The sequence below is a fragment of the Balaenoptera borealis genome (genome assembly GCF_965194805.1).
Source record: "Balaenoptera borealis genome assembly, chromosome: 2".
NCBI lineage: Eukaryota > Metazoa > Chordata > Mammalia > Artiodactyla > Balaenopteridae > Balaenoptera > Balaenoptera borealis.
Genome location: NC_138867.1, coordinates 178,014,221 through 178,031,958, shown reverse-complemented (window position 1 = coordinate 178,031,958; position 17,738 = coordinate 178,014,221). Strand labels below are relative to the sequence as shown.

Genomic DNA, 17,738 nt, shown 5'->3' with positions numbered 1-17,738 from the left:
TGGGGCTGGCCCCCAGGCAGGCTGGTGTCCAGGGGGTGGGGGTGGGGGTCCATGGAGCCAGAGACCACCCTTCCCTCCCGCCTCCCAGCGCTGTCCACCTCCACCCGCCTCTGGGTCACCATGGGGGTGTCTTCCCTGCCTGCTGGATAAGGTTCCCTGCCTATCCGAGGCAGGCGGTGGCTCTCTCTAGCATCCCCACCCTGCTTCCTGACTTCCCACGCCACCCCCATGCCAAACTTGGTGATTGGACTGGGGCTACCCCATAGCTCTGGGCTGGCCCCAGGGTCCCCACTCCAGCCCACCACCTCCCAGAAGAGTTCCTACCTCCTCTCTGGTTTCCAGTCCATAAGTAACCAACAGCATGACACCCGGAATAGGTCTGCCCTCCTGGGTGAGACTTCCCAGGGCTTGAGGGGTTGAGGGGGGCGTCTAAGAGCCAGATGGGGGAGCCTCTGTGAGGTTCTCATGCTGGCTTCTCCTCTATCTTCTGCAGACAAGCAGAATGAAGTGGAGATCCCATCACCCGCAATGAAGGATCGAGAGAAACAGCAAGTGCCACGGCAGAGACCTTCCCAGCAGCCTCCGCCGCCTGGGCCACAGTTCCAGCCGATGTCTCAGATCACCGGGGTGAAGAAGCTGATGCATAGCAGCAGCCTGAACGATTCCAGCATCCCCCGCTTTGGGGTGAAGACCGATCAGGAGGAACTCCTGGCCCAAGTGGGTGGGGCCTCAGCGGGGGCTGGGCTGGAGAGGGGCAGGGTTCTCCTGGGGCCCAAAGAAGGACTGGGCTTTGGATCAGCCTGAGATGAGTATTCGGGTGTACCTGCTTTATGAGACTCTCAGGAGAGAGGGCGTGGTCTCAGCTGGTGTCCACAGGGGGCTCTGGAGTATGAACAACAGCACTGAGTTGAGCCCACCTTGAGGCAAGTGTGCTGGCATTTTATACCCTTGTGTCAGTCATGGGCTGGGGGCTGTCCCCAGGGTGGATGGCATCACCCCCTTCACATAGCTCCTGTGGGGGAAGAGCAGATTTTTGACAAGGGGCAGCTGTGAGTCTTTGTAAGCAACAGCCCCAGCAGCTGGGTGATGGGTGCATTGACCAGTGAAGGGAATCTGGGCAGAACCCAAACAGCATCCACTACAGACCAGACCCGGATTTGCCTCCTGGCTTTTCCATGAAATCTTAAGCCAAGGGGCTCCCACATTGATTTGTACAGTGGACTTGATGCAAGCTCAGTGGCTCCCTCAGCTGACATTTATTGTAACCCTCTGCGTGCCAGTACTGGCCAGGGCTATATTCAGTCATTCAGTGTTTATTGAGCACCTACTATGTGGTGGTGCTGTTCTGAATTCTGGGGAGACAGGGAAAATAAGCCCATGTTCCTTTCCTCTCAGCGCCCAAGAGCAGTTTAACTGAGGCTGAGCTGTGCTTTGGGGTCAGCCACGCTGGGTTCACATCCTAGCTCTGCCACTTGTAAGATGCAGGGTCTCGGGTAAGTCATGTCACTGCTCTGAGTTTTAGTTCCGTCACCTGCTATGTGAAATCAAGCGCTTAGTGCAGTGCTTGGTGGATAATACACACTCAGTAGACTCTGGGGTTGCTTTGTTATTTTCTGGCCCAGTAGGACCTGGGCAGTAAATTCTGTACTGCTGAACATGCCACCTACTGGGTGAGCGATAATGGTGCCACTATTCAGACCAGGGTTCTGAACTCCTAGAAAAGAGTCTAGAGGGCCCTGGGCCTTGGGGGCTCCTGACCTCTGGCCTCCATCTCCACCAGGAATTGGAAAATCTGAACAAGTGGGGCCTGAACATCTTTTGCGTGTCGGACTATGCGGGGGGCCGTTCCCTCAGCTGCATCATGTACACGATATTCCAGGTAGGGCGGGCTGAGTGGGGCTGGATGCAAGGGAGGGGGCGGGGCAGGGAGCGGAGGGCCGGTGTGGGGGTCACCGCCCCCTACTCTTGCCCTCAGGAGCGGGACCTGCTGAAAAAGTTCCGCATCCCGGTGGACACGATGGTTACATACATGCTGACCCTGGAGGACCACTACCACCCCGATGTGGCCTACCACAACAGCCTGCACGCGGCTGACGTGCTGCAGTCCACCCACGTGCTGCTGGCCACACCTGCGCTGGATGTGAGCATCGCCTGGCCCCCATGTCTCCCCAGCTGCCCCCCACACTATCCATCTCCAGTCTTCTGTTTATCTCTCTGACCCTGAGTCTCTGACGTCCATCTCTCTCTGACCCCGTTCCTCTCTCTCCTGACTCCCCATCTTTCTTTTTTTTTTTTTTTCTTATAAATTTATTTATTTATTTTTGGCTGCACTGGGTCTTTGTTGCGCGCAGGCTTTCTCTAGTTGCAGCGAGCGGGGGCTACCCTTCGTTGCGGTGCGCGGGCTTCTCATTGCGGTGGCTTCTCTTGTGGAGCACGGGCTCTAGGCGTGCGGGCTTCAGTAGTTGTGGCTCGCGGGCTCTAGAGCGCAGCCGCAGTAGTTGTGGCGCAAGGGCTTAGTTGCTCCGCGGCATGTGGGATCTTCCCGGACCAGGGCTCGAACCCGTGTCCCCTGCATTGGCAGGCGGATTCTTAACCACTGCGCCACCAGGGAAGCCCTCCCCATCTTTCTTGACTCCCCATCTCTCTCTCATCCAGTCTCTCTGACTCCCCATCTTTCTAACCCATCTCCCTCTGCCCCCAGGCCGTGTTCACGGACCTGGAGATTCTCGCCGCCCTCTTCGCAGCTTCCATCCATGATGTGGACCACCCTGGCGTCTCCAACCAGTTCCTCATCAACACCAGTGAGTGGCCCGCCACGGGGGCGGGGCTTGCTGGGCTGGAGGCGGGGCCTGCGGTTCCCCTCTTAGCGGGGGCGCGCCCTGGGTGGGTCCTCCCCTCCCCTGACTGCCCGACCCTGCCTGGGCTACAGATTCTGAACTGGCGCTCATGTACAATGACGAGTCGGTGCTGGAGAATCACCACCTGGCCGTGGGCTTCAAGCTGCTGCAGGAAGACAACTGCGACATTTTCCAGAACCTCAGCAAGCGCCAGCGGCAAAGCCTGCGCAAGATGGTCATCGACATGGTGGGCGGGGCGAGGGGCGGGGACAGAGCGGGAATGGTCACCTTTGGGGCAAGGGGGCATTGGGGAGGGCCAGGTCTGAGTCTGGGATAGAAAGGCCCCTAGTGGGGGAGACGTCCTTTGGGAGTGGGTCGTGGCGGCTGATTGTGCGGAGTGAAAACCCAGAGGCCCTGCCCAGGTCAGTACAGCGGGCGGCCAGGCTTCGACGGCCCCTGTGACAACTTCTTGCCCACAGGTGCTGGCCACGGACATGTCCAAGCACATGACCCTCCTGGCTGACCTGAAGACCATGGTGGAGACCAAGAAAGTGACCAGCTCGGGGGTGCTCTTGCTGGATAACTATGCCGACCGCATCCAGGTGCCCCCCTCCCCACACCGTATAGCGAGATTGGGCCCTCCCCTCCCCCCTTAGGTCTGGGTTGCTGCCCTTCCCTCTGCTCCAGCTCCCAGGTTGCCCATCTTCCCGTCTCTTTTTTCTCTCCTCTCCCATCTAACCCTTTCCAACTCCCACCTCTCCATCCCATCTCCCGCCATCTCCTCCAGTTCCCTCTTCCCTTTCCTCATCAACCCGTTTCCATGTCCCCCACACCCCTGTCTCCCCACCGCCTCTTTTCCCTTCCCTCCCTCTGCCCTTTGCTCATCAACCTCGTCTCATCTCTCCCCTTCTCTCCACCACTCATCGACCCTCTTCCCTCACCTCTTCTACCTTTCTCCATCTCCCCGCTACCCCTTCTCCCCCACTCTCCTTCCAAAGGGGAAGTAAGGAAGCCTGAGGCCTCAGACTAGGAGGGGGACACGGCCTCTGAAGGTCCCCCACCCCATACAGGTCCTACGGAACATGGTGCACTGTGCAGATCTCAGCAACCCCACCAAGCCGCTGGAACTGTACCGCCAGTGGACCGACCGCATCATGGCCGAGTTCTTCCAGCAGGGCGACTGTGAACGCGAACGTGGCATGGAGATCAGCCCCATGTGCGACAAGCACACGGCCTCGGTGGAGAAGTCTCAGGTACAGTCTCCGCACCACTGGCAGAGAGCAGGGCGGGCCTCCTCACCCCACACCGGCCTGGAGCTCCAAAGGCCCAAGAGGGCCTAACCTGCCCGTACACAGTGTGAAGTTTGCCTTTGTCTGTTTTTTCCTTCTCTATCCTGATGGGAAATAGGTGTCTGTTTTTTCCTTCTCTATCCTGATGGGAAATAGGCAACACTTTCTCCTCCACAAAACAATTGAACTGAGCCTCTGGACTCATAAGTTGTAGATTTGCACCCAGACAGTTGTAACTCATTTGTAGCAACTGCCATAACATCAGTAATAACACTTACCTGGCCCTTAGTTACAGACTTCATGTCCTTTCAGCCTCTCGGTTTCCCTATAACCTGGCCACTCATTTTGTGCCTGAGTTTTGGTGGATTTTGTTGTTGTTGTTGTTGTTGTTTTTTGGCCACGCCACGTGGCATGCGGGATCTTAGTTCCCTGACCAGGGATTGAACCCGTGCCCCCCTGCACTGGAAGTGCAGAGTCTTAACCACAGGACCACCAGGGAAGTCGCTTGGTGGATTTTAAAATGAAGTTAAGTGACTCGTCTTCATCACATGCCTTTTTAATTTAACGAAAGGGACAGAAACACAGTCTCGTAAAAGACAACACTGAAGTGTGACTATGAGAGCTTCTCACTCTCCCTGCTTCCAGCCTCCTCCCTGGTGAGACCTCCTCTTCCCGGTTCGGTGTGTATGCCCTTCCCATCCAGGGTTATGCACCCTCAACACTGCTGGCGTTTGGCGCTGGATCATTCTTTGTGGTGGGACCATCCTGTGCATTGTAGGGTGTTGAGCAGCGTCACTGGCCTCCACTCACCAGATGCCAGGAACACCCTCCCCTTCCTGTGGTAACAACCAAAAATGTCTCCAAACACTTCCAAATGTTCCCAGGGCATGCACATAGCCCCAAACCCCTGATGAAAACCAGTTTTGCTTGTTTTATTATGTATTTATGTTCACAAGCAACTTAATAGCAATAGTTTGTGGGTTTAGCTTTTTTAAAAAATATAAACTGTATCAATATATACCTTTTTTGGGGGGTGGGGCAGCACCGCATGGCTTGCAGGATCTTAGTTCCCCGACCAGGGATTGAACCTGGGCCCTTGGCAGTGAAAGTGCGGAGTCCTAACCACTGGACCGCCAGGGAATCCCAATGTATACCTATTTTTATACAGCTTGCCTTTTCTTTCCAAAAATGACTTGGAGATCTGTCCACATTATTACACATAGATTAAGCTTATCCTTTTTCACTGCTATATAGTATTCCCACAGAGACAGATGGATAATGGTTTGTGTTGTGTAGTGATTGCTCTGTTGGTGGACATATAAGTGTTTAGTAGTTAGGAATTCACAGTGACTCAAACAGGATAAAGCTTTATTGATTTTTTTTTTTCTCTTATGTAAGGAAAGTCTGGAGAAAGAGAATTTGGCTCTCTCTGGCTCCACATAGTTGGCAGGCACCCCAGAACTTTCAGTGTTTCTCTTCTATCATGCGAAGCTTGGGGCTTCTCTCCTCAGAGATGTCTCTTGTGGTCACAGATGCTGTTGAAGCTCCAGCCATTCCTCCCTGGAATGTCGGGGAACTAAGATCCCACATGCCGCACGGTGTGGCCAAAAAAAAAAATAATAACTTAAAAAAATAAACTAATTCCCAACTGATGTATATATGGAGGTGTTACCAGTTTTTGTTTGCATCTCATACGCGTTTTTTTTTCTTTTTTTCTTATTTGTGCAAGAGTTTTTCCAGGGTGGCCCTGGAGAAGCAAGATTGCTGGGTCCAAGGGTATCAACATCTTTTATTTTTTTAATTTTTTGCCGCGCCACGCAGCATGCGGGATCTTTGGGACTTCCCTGGTGGCCCAGTGGTTGGGTCTTCACCTTTCAGTGTGGGGGTTGGTGTGGGTTTGATCCCTGGTCGGGGAGCTAGGATCCCACATGCCTCGTGGCCAAGGAACCAAGACATAGAACAGAGGCAATATTGTAACAAATTCAATAAAGACTTTAAAAAAAATTTTTATTAGATCCCGCAGCATGGCGGTGCCATCTGCACCAGCAGATCCCTGGTTTATTCTTCCTTCTCCGTCCCTCAGGTGGGTTTCATCGACTACATTGTACACCCGCTGTGGGAGACGTGGGCTGACTTGGTTCACCCAGATGCCCAAGAGATCCTGGACACTTTGGAGGACAACCGGGACTGGTACTACAGCGCCATTCGGCAGAGTCCATCGCCACCACCCGAGGAGGAGCCCGGGGGACCAGGCCACCCCCCTCCACTGGATAAGTTCCAGTTTGAGCTGACGCTGGAGGAGGAAGAAGAGGAGGAGGTGTCCACTGCCCCAGGTGCAACTGAAGTGCAGGAATTGTCCACCGCCCAGGATGTGTTCCCAGCTGAGGAACCATTGGAGATCGATGGCCAGGACCAGTCTGCGGAGGCGGAGGTAGAGGAAATGTACTTGACCCAGCAAGCAGACTCAGCAGATAGTGTGGCTAAGGGTCAGGACGCGTCCACGCCCCCAGATGCATCTGTAGGCTGCAGCAGCCCCCCTGCCCTGTCTCCTGAGAGCCTCCCTCTGCCTGTCTTGAGGACCCCGCCCCCTCCAGAGGAGGACCCGGGCCTTCTGGGCCTCCCCTCCACGGCGGCCGAGGTGGGGGCCCAAAAAGAGGATCAGGCTGCCAAAAGGGCGTGCTGTGCCTGCACAGGAACATCGGGCGAGGATCCATCCACACTCCCAGCTCCTGGAGGGTGGGGGTCAGCTGGAGGCCCTACCTGAGCCTCGGCCTCTACACCCCGTTGGCCTCCCTGCCTCCCGCCACCACCATCACCCCCCCACCTCCTCCACTGCCTCAAAGACTCTTGGGCCTCCTGAGAAAAAAGAAAACAGAAAAGTGGGGTTTTTTCTCTTTTCTTTTTTTCCCCTTTCCCCCCACCCCCTCCCATGGGACCTCTTTTTGGAGGTGGGGGCTGGGGAACAAGGGGCTGAGGTCCCGGAAGGGATTTTATTTTTGGAATTTTAATTGTTACATTTTTAGAAAAAAAAAACAAAAAAAACACAAAAAAACCCAGGATGAAACACAGCAACTGTAGATGCTCCCGTTCCCAGCTCCCCTCAGCCAGCTGCAACTCCCTCCCCCCGCTTCCCCCCCAGAGCCCCACGTTCCCCCTTCCCCCCCCCCCCGCTTCCCCCCCCCTTCCCCCCTCCCGCCCCGCGCCCCAGGTTCCAGGCTCAGTCTTCCGGCCTCTTTGGTCTCTTCACCTGGTGTAGGGTCTCCCTCCAGACTTTTCTTCTGAATTTGGGAGGGTCTCTAGAACCCAGCCAGGAATAGCCATTCTGGGCGAGGCCTCTGGGGGCGGGGAGGGGGCGCCCCATGAGCTCTCTGACGTCCCCCCCAGAAGTCTTCAGCCTCATTTTGCACAAACCTGGCAATACTGACTTGGGGGACGGGCAGGGGGGAGACGGGGATTTTAAGGCTGCAGGGGTAGGGTGTTGGAGGGACATTCACACCACCCACCTGGGGTCTGAGGTTTGAGGAGGGCGTGATCCACCTCCCCCCTCCACTGGCCACCCCTTTCCCCTTCCAGTCTGGTTTCCGTTTGAATTTTCTCCGTTTGCGGGGGCGGGGGATGGCTTGGAGCCGCACCCCTCCTTCCAGCTGCTTCTCCTCTTGTTTCTGCCTTAACGATTCCCACGGCCATAGGAGAGGGGGTTGCAGTGGCTCCCACCTGCACCTTGGGTGGAGTAAGGCCAGGCCCAGAGTCCCCATCGTGGGCACAGCCCCCTCCCCAGCATCCTCCTGCCCCCCTCCCCGACTCTTTGCCCTAGGAGGAAGCAATAACGGTGTACCCCCACGCCCCCTTTCTGGGCAGCCCTTCCCACCCTGGCAGCCAAGGTCATCTCTCCTTTGCCCGCACCTTGCCAAGCCTCCCCCTCTACCCCTAGCTCCTCCCCCAAGCAATACGACAGACAGATGCAAGGCCATTTTTCTCCAAGCCATGGGGGGCTGTTTGGAAAGAAAGACCCCCTCTTCCCCTTCCGCTCTGCCCCTCAGCCTGGCTCTGCAGCTGGGCAGGACCGGCCTCTCTCTCTCTCATTTCTCTCCCCTCCAGTTCGGAGCACACGGTACTGTAGCCCCCAGCTCCCCCGAGCCTTCCATCTGTCTGTCCTTCCCTGTGGGGAGTACCACCCGCTCCCACCCCCACGATGCTGTACAGGGTTCATTTTTGTAGTGAAAGTAGTTTCAGACCCAGCCGGCCACCGGAGTGGGCCTTTTTTTTTTTTTTTTTTTTTTGGTTTTCCTTCTTTCTTTGTTTTTTTCTTTCTTTCTTTCTTTTTTTTTGTACATACTGTAAGGTTGGTTTGTAAATTATTCTACAGAGGCAAAAAGGGAAAATAAACTTGCCCTTCCCCCGCTGACTCAGGGGAAGGAGGGGTTGGGGGTCTCCCGATGGGAGTCTCCATTCCTGCTGTATTATACAAACTGTACCATAGACCCCAGAAGTGTGGACTCAGCACTGTTGTTGAACGGCGAGTCATGTCATCAGAGAGGGTGAGGGAGGACTGGGCAGAACCTGCCTTTCCCCCGGCCCCAGGGCCAGTAGTGATCGGCAGCTGGGGACAGGGACCCCGGGGAGTGGGGGGGGGGGGAGTCAGTACCCCCTTGAGCTGCTCCACTTTGATGATCAGTCAGTAGGTCTGCTGATCGATACTCAATCCTTCGATCTTGTCTCCAATTAAACCGAGGCTTTCACCCATCTTCCTGGCTGATGTGGCTTCCTTTCCCATCCTGTTTCTCAAGGTGTGTGTCTCTCTCGCTATCTGTCTGGGGAGGTGTGGGGAAAATGAACGGCCTCTGTCCCTGCCCCTTCCCAAGCAGATAGAACTTGAAGGGGGTGCAGACAGCTTGGCGGCAGGCAGCCCCCCGGCCTGGGCCAGGTCCAGGCACAGGGGCTGCAGGTTGTAAAGTGGAGGTTCAGACCACGCAGTTTTTAGAGGCCAGCAGACCCAGGTAAGCCTTGTTTGTCTCACGTGGAGCATATCTGATGCAACGCGGGTTCTCCTGGTACCACGAAGTCATTCCTGGAAACCTGACTGACCCCCACCTCCAACATCTGGTTGCCAGGTCATGATAAAAGCTCTTGGATCAAATTCTGCCCTGCAGACATTAAACTTGATTTATTAGCACAAGAGAATTTACATCTGTAAGTTCCATGAATTCTGGCCATGATAGTGTTGCAGCCCTCAGGCTGCATTAAAACAAAACCAAAACAAACAAACAAACAAACAAACTTGACTATCCTAAAGCCTGTGAACCTTATGATGTATATCAGGCAAGCTGAATCCTCCCAAGTTCACACAGGACCAGCTTGGGATTTTAGCTCTGTTTTTCCAATGAGTTCATACAAGATCGGGGAGCTAGTGAGTCTCAGATATTTTAACCAATCCACATATTTGAATACTGTTAACTCCACCCCTGGGAGCCCATTTTTCTAACCTTTATCAGCCTAATTAACAAGCCCCGATTTCACCAATAAAACGTTTCTGCCATTCATTATGCTAATTAGCAAAACTTCCCTTGTGAATAAAGATGAAGATGAAGGAAGTGTTTGTGACGCAGGTTTTCAGGTTAGAATACGAGCTGCCTCTGGTGTGTAATAAACAGAGATACACACGTACACACACAGTCCTTAAGTGGTTAAGCACAGTGGGACCGGTATATATTCACAGCATGTGTCTTCTGAAACAAAATGATGGCAGCTTGGGACTTCCCTAGTGGTCCAGTGGTTAAGAATCTGCCTTCCAATGCAGGGGATGCGGGTTCGATCCCTGGTCGGGGAACTAAGATCCCGTGTGCCGCGAGGCAACTAAACCCGCGTGCTTTAGGGCCCGAGAGCCACAACTAGAGAGCCCGCGTGCCGCAACGAAGAACCTGCACACCACAACTAAGACCCGACGGAGCCAAATAAAAAATATTGAAAAAAAAAAAAGATGGCAGCTTCCCTGGATCTGAGGATAGGCCGACCCACCTACTCTGCTATTTGTCTCTAGTGGCCAAGGACTGGTTTGGATCCCAGTTGTAGCTGTGTGACCTTGGGCGTGATCTCTCTGACCTGCAATTGTTTCATTTATAAAATGGGGTTAACAAAAGTTCCAGACTAGAGAGGGTGTCCAGTGAAACTTTCTATGACGATAAAAATGTTCTATGTCTGCGCTATCCAATAAGGCAGCCACTAGCCACACGTGGCTATTAAGCACCTGAAATGCGGCTAGTGCAATTGAACTGGAGTTTTAATTTTCCTTTACGTTAAGTAGCCACGTTTAGCCAATGGCTACTATATCTGACTGTGCAGTATTGGCACTTAAGCGAGAGAGTTAATGTAGAGGGTTTAATGTATACAAAGGTTCTCCTGCTTGACTTTGACTTAAAGATTCATAGTAGATATCCTGGGCCAGAGGAGCAGGGGCCAGCCTGGACCCAGGGGGGAGGAGCAAAGCTGAAAAACTAGGTAGAAGTTTCCAGGGAATCTGAATTTTGCGCAAGAAGCAATGAGGAGACACAGTTGTTTTCCCGAGGGTGTTTCAAAGGGAAGCAGAGTCGGGGAAAGGGTGTTGGGCTGGGGGTCAGGAGGCGACAGTATCAATCCCAGCCTGCAGGGGTTAGGTGGGTGGCTCTGGGTGAGCCTTCTTGCTCTGGACCTCAGTTTTCCCAAGTGTAAAAGGGTAGGAGTGATGTCCCACATGCCTCCTGAGTTGGGACTTGGTGACAGTCTGAGAATGTGGGTCAAAGGATAGAGGTGGCATGTGACCGTCAACTGGCTCTTTAAAATTCTCCTGTTGGGGAGTTCATCTTTCCTCAGGGAAAGGTGGCCAAGGGCAGAGAAGCCGTGTAATCTGAACAGGACAGGGGGCCCTGGGAAGGGATGGAGTCAGTTCATTCTTTGAAGTTGACATCAGCCACTTGCAGGCTTCAGGGGTCTGGGGCAAATGGCTCCACCTCGCCCAGCCTTTAGAGGGCTCTGCCCTATGCTAAACCCATTACTCAGATTATTTTATCAGCTTTCCAGCTGTTCTTGAGATATGTACTATCATTTTGCAGATGAGGAAACTGAGGCTGAGAAGTGATCTCACAGTGTTGAGAAAATTCAGGGAAATAAGGCAGGGATCTCACTTCACCCAATGACTGTTTGACAATGATAGCTGCCTGGTACTTTTATATTATTATCGCTATTTTAGTTCACATGCACAAAATCCTGAGATGTGGGTAATATTTCTCCCTCTTTTCTCAGCATAAAAATATATGGAAGTAAAATGAAAAGAAGACAGTTTTCTTTTTTCACCTATTGGCAAATAATGAAAAGATGGATCATCCAGGGGTAGGCAAAGCACTTTCATAGCTCGTTAGTGCTGGTAGAAATTAGCACATACAGCTTTCCAGGAGTGGTCTGACAATATTCATCAAAAACATAACTGTGCATGCATTTTGACACAAACGTTGCACTTGTAAAAATATTTATCCTAAAGAACCAGTTGGTGCTCGCTTCGGCAGCACATATACTAAAATTGGAACCATACAGAGAAGATTAGCATGGCCCCTGCCCAAGGATGACATGCAAATTCGTGAAGCATTCCATATTTTTGCAAATCAAAACTACAGTGAGGTATCACCTCACACCAGTCAGAATGGCCATTATCAAAAAATCTACGAACAACATATGCTGGAAAGGGTGTGGAGAAAAAGGAACCCTTTTGCACTGTTGGTGAGAATGTAAATTGATACAGCCACTATGGAGAACAGTACGGAGGTTCCTTAAAAAACTAAAAATAGAACTACCATATGACCCAGCAATCCCAATACTGGGCATATATCCTGAGAAAACCATAATTCAAAAGGACACATGTACCCCAATGTTCATTGCAGCACGATTTACAATAGCCAGGACATGGAAACAACCTAAATGTCCAGCGGGGCTTCCCTGGTGGCGCAGTGGTTAAGAATCCTCCTGCCAATGCAGGGGACACGGGTTCGAGCCCTGGCCCAGGAAGATCCCACATGACGCAAAGCAACGAAGCCCATGCACCACAACTACTGAGCCTGCGCTCTAGAGCCCATGCACCACAACTACTGAAGCCCGCGGGCCTAGAGCCCGTGCACTGCAACAAGTCACTGCAATGAGAAGCCCGCGCACTGCAACGAATAGTAGCCCCCGCCCTCTGCAACTAGAGAAAGCCCGCGTGCAGCAACGAAGACCCAACACAGCCAAAAATAAAAACAAATAAATAAATTTATTTTAAAAATGTCCAGGGACTTCCCTGGTGGCCCAGGGGTTAAGAATCCGCCTGCCAATTCAGGGGACACGGGTTCGAGCCCTAATCTGGGAAGATCCCACATGCCTTGGAGCAACTAAGCCCGTGTGCCACAACTACTGAGCCTGTGTGCTACAACTACTGAAGCCCACATGCCTAGAGCCCGTGCTTTTCAACAAGAGAAGCCACTGCAATGAGAAGCCCATGCACTACAACGAAGACCCAACACAGCCAAAAATAAATAAATAAATAACTTAAAAAAAAATGTCCAACGATAGATGAATAAATAAAGATGTGGTACGTATATACAACGGAATATTACTCAGCCATAAAAAGGAACGAAATTGGGTCATTTGTAGAGATGTGGATGGACTTGGAGTCTGTCATACTGAGTGAAGTAAGCCAGAAAGAGAAAAATATCGTATTTTAACGCATATATGTGGCATCTAGAAAAATGGTACAAATGAACCTATTTGTAGGGCAGGAATAGCGACGTAGACGTAGAGAACTGACATGTGGACACATTGGGCGAAGGGAAGGGTGGGATGAACTGGCAGATTAGGTTTGACATAAATACACTACCAGGAGTAAAATAGCTAGTAGGAACATGCTGTATAGCACAGGGAGCTCAGCTTAGTACTCTGTGATGACCTAGATGGATGGGATGGGGGGGGGGGATGAGGAGGGAGGTCCAAGAGGGAGGGGATATAGATATATATACAGCTGATTCGCTTCATTGTACAGCAGAAACTAACACAACATTGTAAAGCAATTTTACTCCAATAAAAAAATTTGAAAAAAAAAAAGAACCAGTTGGATGAAAACCTAAAGTTGCAGGTACCAAATGCCCATTCTAGTGCTGGTCGGAATAGTGAAGAATTGTTAAGAACCCAGATGTCCAACACTAGGTAGTCATGAAATTATGCTTCCTGTATGATGGAGTAATATGCACTTACTAAAAACAATGAGGTGGGACTTCCCTGGTGGCGCAGTGGTTAAGAATCTGCCTGCCAATGCAGGGGACACAGGTTCGATCCCTGGCCCGGGAAGATCCCACATGCCGCAGAGCAACTAAGCCCATGCGCCACAACTACTGACCCTGCGCTCTAGAGCCCGTGAGCCACAACTACTGAGCCCTTGTGCCACAACTACTGAAGCCTGCACGCCTGGAGCCCATGCTCCACAAGAAGAGAAGCCACCACAATGAGAAGCCCACGCACCGCAACGAAGAGTAGCCCCCACTCGCTGCAACTAGAGAAAGCCCGTGCGCAGCAACAAAGACCCAACACAGCCCAAAATAAATAGATAAAAAAAAATAATAATTAAAAAATAAAATATAATAAATATAAATAAATAAAAATAAAAACAATGAGGTGGGTCTATATTTATTGAAATGACAAGATGTTCACAATGAGAAGAGCAGGCTTCAAAATGTTCTGCATGGGTTTCCCTGGTGGCGCAGTGGTTAAGAATCCGTCTGCCAATGCAAGGGACACAGGTTCAAGCCCTGGTCGGGGAAGATCCCACATGCCAAGGAGCAACTAAGCCCAAGCGCCACAACTACTGAGCCTGCACTCTAGAGCCCACGAGCCACAACTACTGAAGCCCACGCGCCTAGAGCCCATGCTCCGCAACAAGAGAAGCCCCCGCTCTCAGCAACTAGAGAAAGCCCCTGCGCAGCAATGAAGACCCAAGGCAGCCAAAAATAAATAAATAAATAAAAATAAATTTTTTAAAAATGTTCTGCTTTATACCATCCTACATATGTGCATAGAAAAAGCAGTTTGTTCATCAAAATATTTACAGTCTCCAGCGAATGGATTAAAAGACACTGGTGTTTTCTGTTCTGTAGTCTTGGATGTTTTCTGAATTTTTGCAATGAACATGTATTACTTTCATAATCAAGGGGAAGTTATTTCATAATCAGAGGAAAGAAATAGCCAGTATTTGTTATCTGGGAGCCACAGAAGCATAGTAGATAAGCACACGGACTCTGGATTCTGGTCGCGACTCTGCCAGTTAATGACTGAGTTAGTTTGAGCAGATCACTTACTCATGCTGTGCTTCAGTTTCCCTCGCTGTAAAATGCAAATAATAACAGCTCAGGTTTGCCAGGCGATTACCATGTGCCAGGCACTGTTTTACATAAATTACTGCACTTAACTCTCCTAACAGCCCTGCTAAGTAGGTACTATTCTATAAAATGGGTCACAGGCGAGGAAGGAGGTAGGACTAGGCGTTCGAACCCCTGTGCGCCCCCCAGAGTGGGTCTGAGGAACTACAGCAGGCAGGAAGGTGCGCGGCGCGTAGACTGGGAAGAAGGCGTGCCAAGGTCGCGCGGGATATTTTCTTCCCCGAGCTACGATTGGTTGTCGTAGCTGTCATTAGCCAAAAAAGCAGCCAATGAGAGGCGCGGCCGCTGCGCTTTTCGAACGAGATGACTGAGGGAGCCGAGGAACTTGGACCGAGGCAGGTGCGACGAACCCTGAGGCGGGTGAGGGGACCTGGCATCACTCCCTTCTTGAGAGTGACCCCAGCGCCGTTCCCATTTTCTTAGGGAGACCCCGGCGTCATCCCCCTTTCCTGAGAGTTACCCTAGCGTCATTCCTGCCGTGCTGAGGGGGACCCCAGCATCCTCTCGCCCTCCTGAAGTGAACCCTAGCAGCGTCTCTTCTTTCTGAGAGCGACGCCAGAGTCGATCCCACTTCTTTAGGGAACCCTGGTGTCAGGCCCCTTGCTGATGGGGCCCCAGCATTATCCTTCCTGAGGGAGACCGACCCTGGCCTCACCCCCTCTTCTTGAGGGGTCCCCTCCTATGTCATCCTTTCCTAAGGGGACCCCCCCAGGGTCATACTCCCCCCCTTCCTCAAGGGTCCCCGTATTGCTCCTCCTTCCTGAGAAGGGGTCTGGCATTGTCCCCTCCCTTCCTGAGAGTTTGTCGTCATTGCCATCCCCATACCCTGAAAGAACCCCTCATCCCCCTTCTCTCTCTGAGGGTAATCTCTTCCTCCCTTGCAATTCGAGAAGGACCCCGGCAAGGGCTTCGGTGGTCCCCGTACATGAGAAGTCCCAAAGCCCCCTCCTGCGCTTTCCTATCCCCAGCTGGGGAGAGGGAGAAGGCAAGGCTCAAATCACCCTCAAAATGTTTGGGGGCGGGGGAGCGAAACTAGCTGATAAAGGAACTCACCATGTCACATGAGAAGTTGTTTAAGGAACTGGGGCTGTTTCTCCTAAAATGGGAGCTGGAGGAAGGATCTAAAGCTGCCTTAAAATATTTATCAAGTGCTTCTCACAGCTCCTGACATCATCAGTAGGTACTTATTCAGCAACTGGATATGTGCAGGCTGTTACCTGAAAGAGGGATTACTCTGTTCCATGAAGTTCCAAGGTATCTGATGATAACAGGTAAAGAAAGGTCAAAAGGGCTTCTTGGGTTGAACTAAAATCGTAACAGGCTAAGTAGCTCTACTCTTGCACAGAGCTGGCGAAATCCACACCGTTGGAGAAGCATCTGCATGACCTCACCAATTCCATTTAATCTCACAAATGTTTATCATACATCCACTGTGACCAAGAATTCGTCTACTCAACATTCAAATATGGGTGAAGCTCCTATTGTGTGCCAGTAAATAAAATGGTGAACAAGACGAAGAATAGAGGAATAATTATGAATACAAGGCAAAAAATACATTGTTTATGACTTCTGCAAGCTACTTTTTCCTAGAGCACGTCTCAGGGTTTCTGGTTGTACATTAATAAAATACAAATAACTGTCCACCCCTCACCGCCCTTGACCATAGGCTACAGGAGGGCAGAAACCATGTCTTCTGCTCCCAGTTGTATCTACACAGGGTCTGGAATATGGTAGGCACTGAAATATTTGTTGTTCCCGCCTCATCTGTTCACTTGGTGAATCCTCAGAGGAACTGGGAGATGGTCAGAGACGGTGAAATATGATCAGTAAGGGAAAGACATGGGCTAGAAATGAAAGAGAATCCACCTGCGATAGCTGAGACTTAAGAAACACCAACTCCTTGGCTAATGCTATTAATCTTTCCTGACCCTGAAGCTGAGGGCAAGTGAAGGCAAAGAGGGAGCTGACGTCAGCATCGGGCTGCAGTTTCGAATTTCCCACAAATGTTGTCTAAATCAACTGAATAAATCCCAGGGGATCCTGGGATGTGTAGTCTGAAAAGTGTTCCTGGGTGTCCGGCTTAAAATTTGGTGTAATAAAATCAAAGTTACAACCCTGAGGTGTGGATTTGGTGCCGGTGCTCACAGGAGGGAGAGTCCTTGTTTATTTATAAAAATATAATTTTCCCAGAAGTTCTGAAGAATGCTGATTTTTAAAAAAATAGGAACAAGCCAAAATCGGGGCATTCTACACTCTGGGGCTTCTCCAATCTCACTCCTTTTCTTTTCTGGAAATAGTTCCGTTTTTTACCCAAAGGCCCACAAGAGGGTGCTGCACTCCTTTTAGGCCACACTTCCTGTATCAACCCTGAGGGTCTTGGGGAGCTACAAAACCATCATAAAATAAGACAGGTGGGTTGGTGGAAGCACTGATTTTTTCACAGGTAATGAGAGCCAGTGAGGAATTTTAAGTAATGCAGGTATAGTACTATGAGGTAATAAAATGTTATCATTATCATTCTGACTTTGAAAACCTTAATAATTCAGATTAATGTTAGCATTTCAGGTTTTTAGTACTTACCTCGTTCCTAGTCAATAATACTACATTGGGCTTCCCTGGTGGTGCAGTGGTTAAGAATCCGCCTGCCAATGCAGGGGACACGGGTTCAAGCCTTGGTCCGCGAAGATCCCACATGCTGCGGAGCATCTAAGCCCGTGAGCCACAACTTCTGAGCCCACATGCCGCATCTACTGAAGCCTGTGCGCTCTACAGCCTGTGCTCCACAACAAGAGAAGCCACCGCAATGAGAAGCCCACGCACTGCAACGAAGAGTAGCCCCCCCGCTCGCTGCAACTACAGAAAGCCCGCGCACAGCAACAAAGACCCAACACAGCCAAAAATAATAAATATTTTAAAAAATAATAATAATGCATTTATTGTATTCTTACTGTGTGCCAGGTGCTAGATACTGTTACTATTCCCCACTTTACAGAGGAGGAAAATGAGGCCCAGAGAGGATCTGCACCTAGTGACAGATATGGGTCTCAAACCTAGTCTGTTTTCTCTATTCTTTTTTCTTTTAAATTTAATTTTCTTAAATTCTATCTTCTGCAATACTGTATATTCCCACTAACATTTATATTTTAAAACCAGGATTCCCAGTGTTCTCCTTACTTGTTGCAAGT

General features: G+C 51.0%; 1 protein-coding gene across 7 annotated transcripts in view; it reads left to right on the top strand.

The window, feature by feature from the left end:
• PDE4A (phosphodiesterase 4A) overlaps nucleotides 1-8,869 on the top strand; it is a 47,694-nt gene extending 38,825 nt beyond the window's left edge. For all 7 annotated transcript variants that reach the window (XM_082380178.1, XM_082380179.1, XM_082380182.1 and 4 more), the window contains 8 exons: nucleotides 494-717; nucleotides 1,781-1,879; nucleotides 1,976-2,140; nucleotides 2,702-2,801; nucleotides 2,930-3,084; nucleotides 3,317-3,439; nucleotides 3,908-4,090; nucleotides 6,210-8,869. In XM_082380178.1, coding sequence (XP_082236304.1) covers nucleotides 494-717; nucleotides 1,781-1,879; nucleotides 1,976-2,140; nucleotides 2,702-2,801; nucleotides 2,930-3,084; nucleotides 3,317-3,439; nucleotides 3,908-4,090; nucleotides 6,210-6,890 — 1,730 coding nt within the window. In that variant the 3' untranslated portion in view covers nucleotides 6,891-8,869. The remainder of the gene's footprint in view (nucleotides 1-493; nucleotides 718-1,780; nucleotides 1,880-1,975; nucleotides 2,141-2,701; nucleotides 2,802-2,929; nucleotides 3,085-3,316; nucleotides 3,440-3,907; nucleotides 4,091-6,209) is intronic.
• Nucleotides 8,870-17,738: the final 8,869 nt, after the last annotated feature.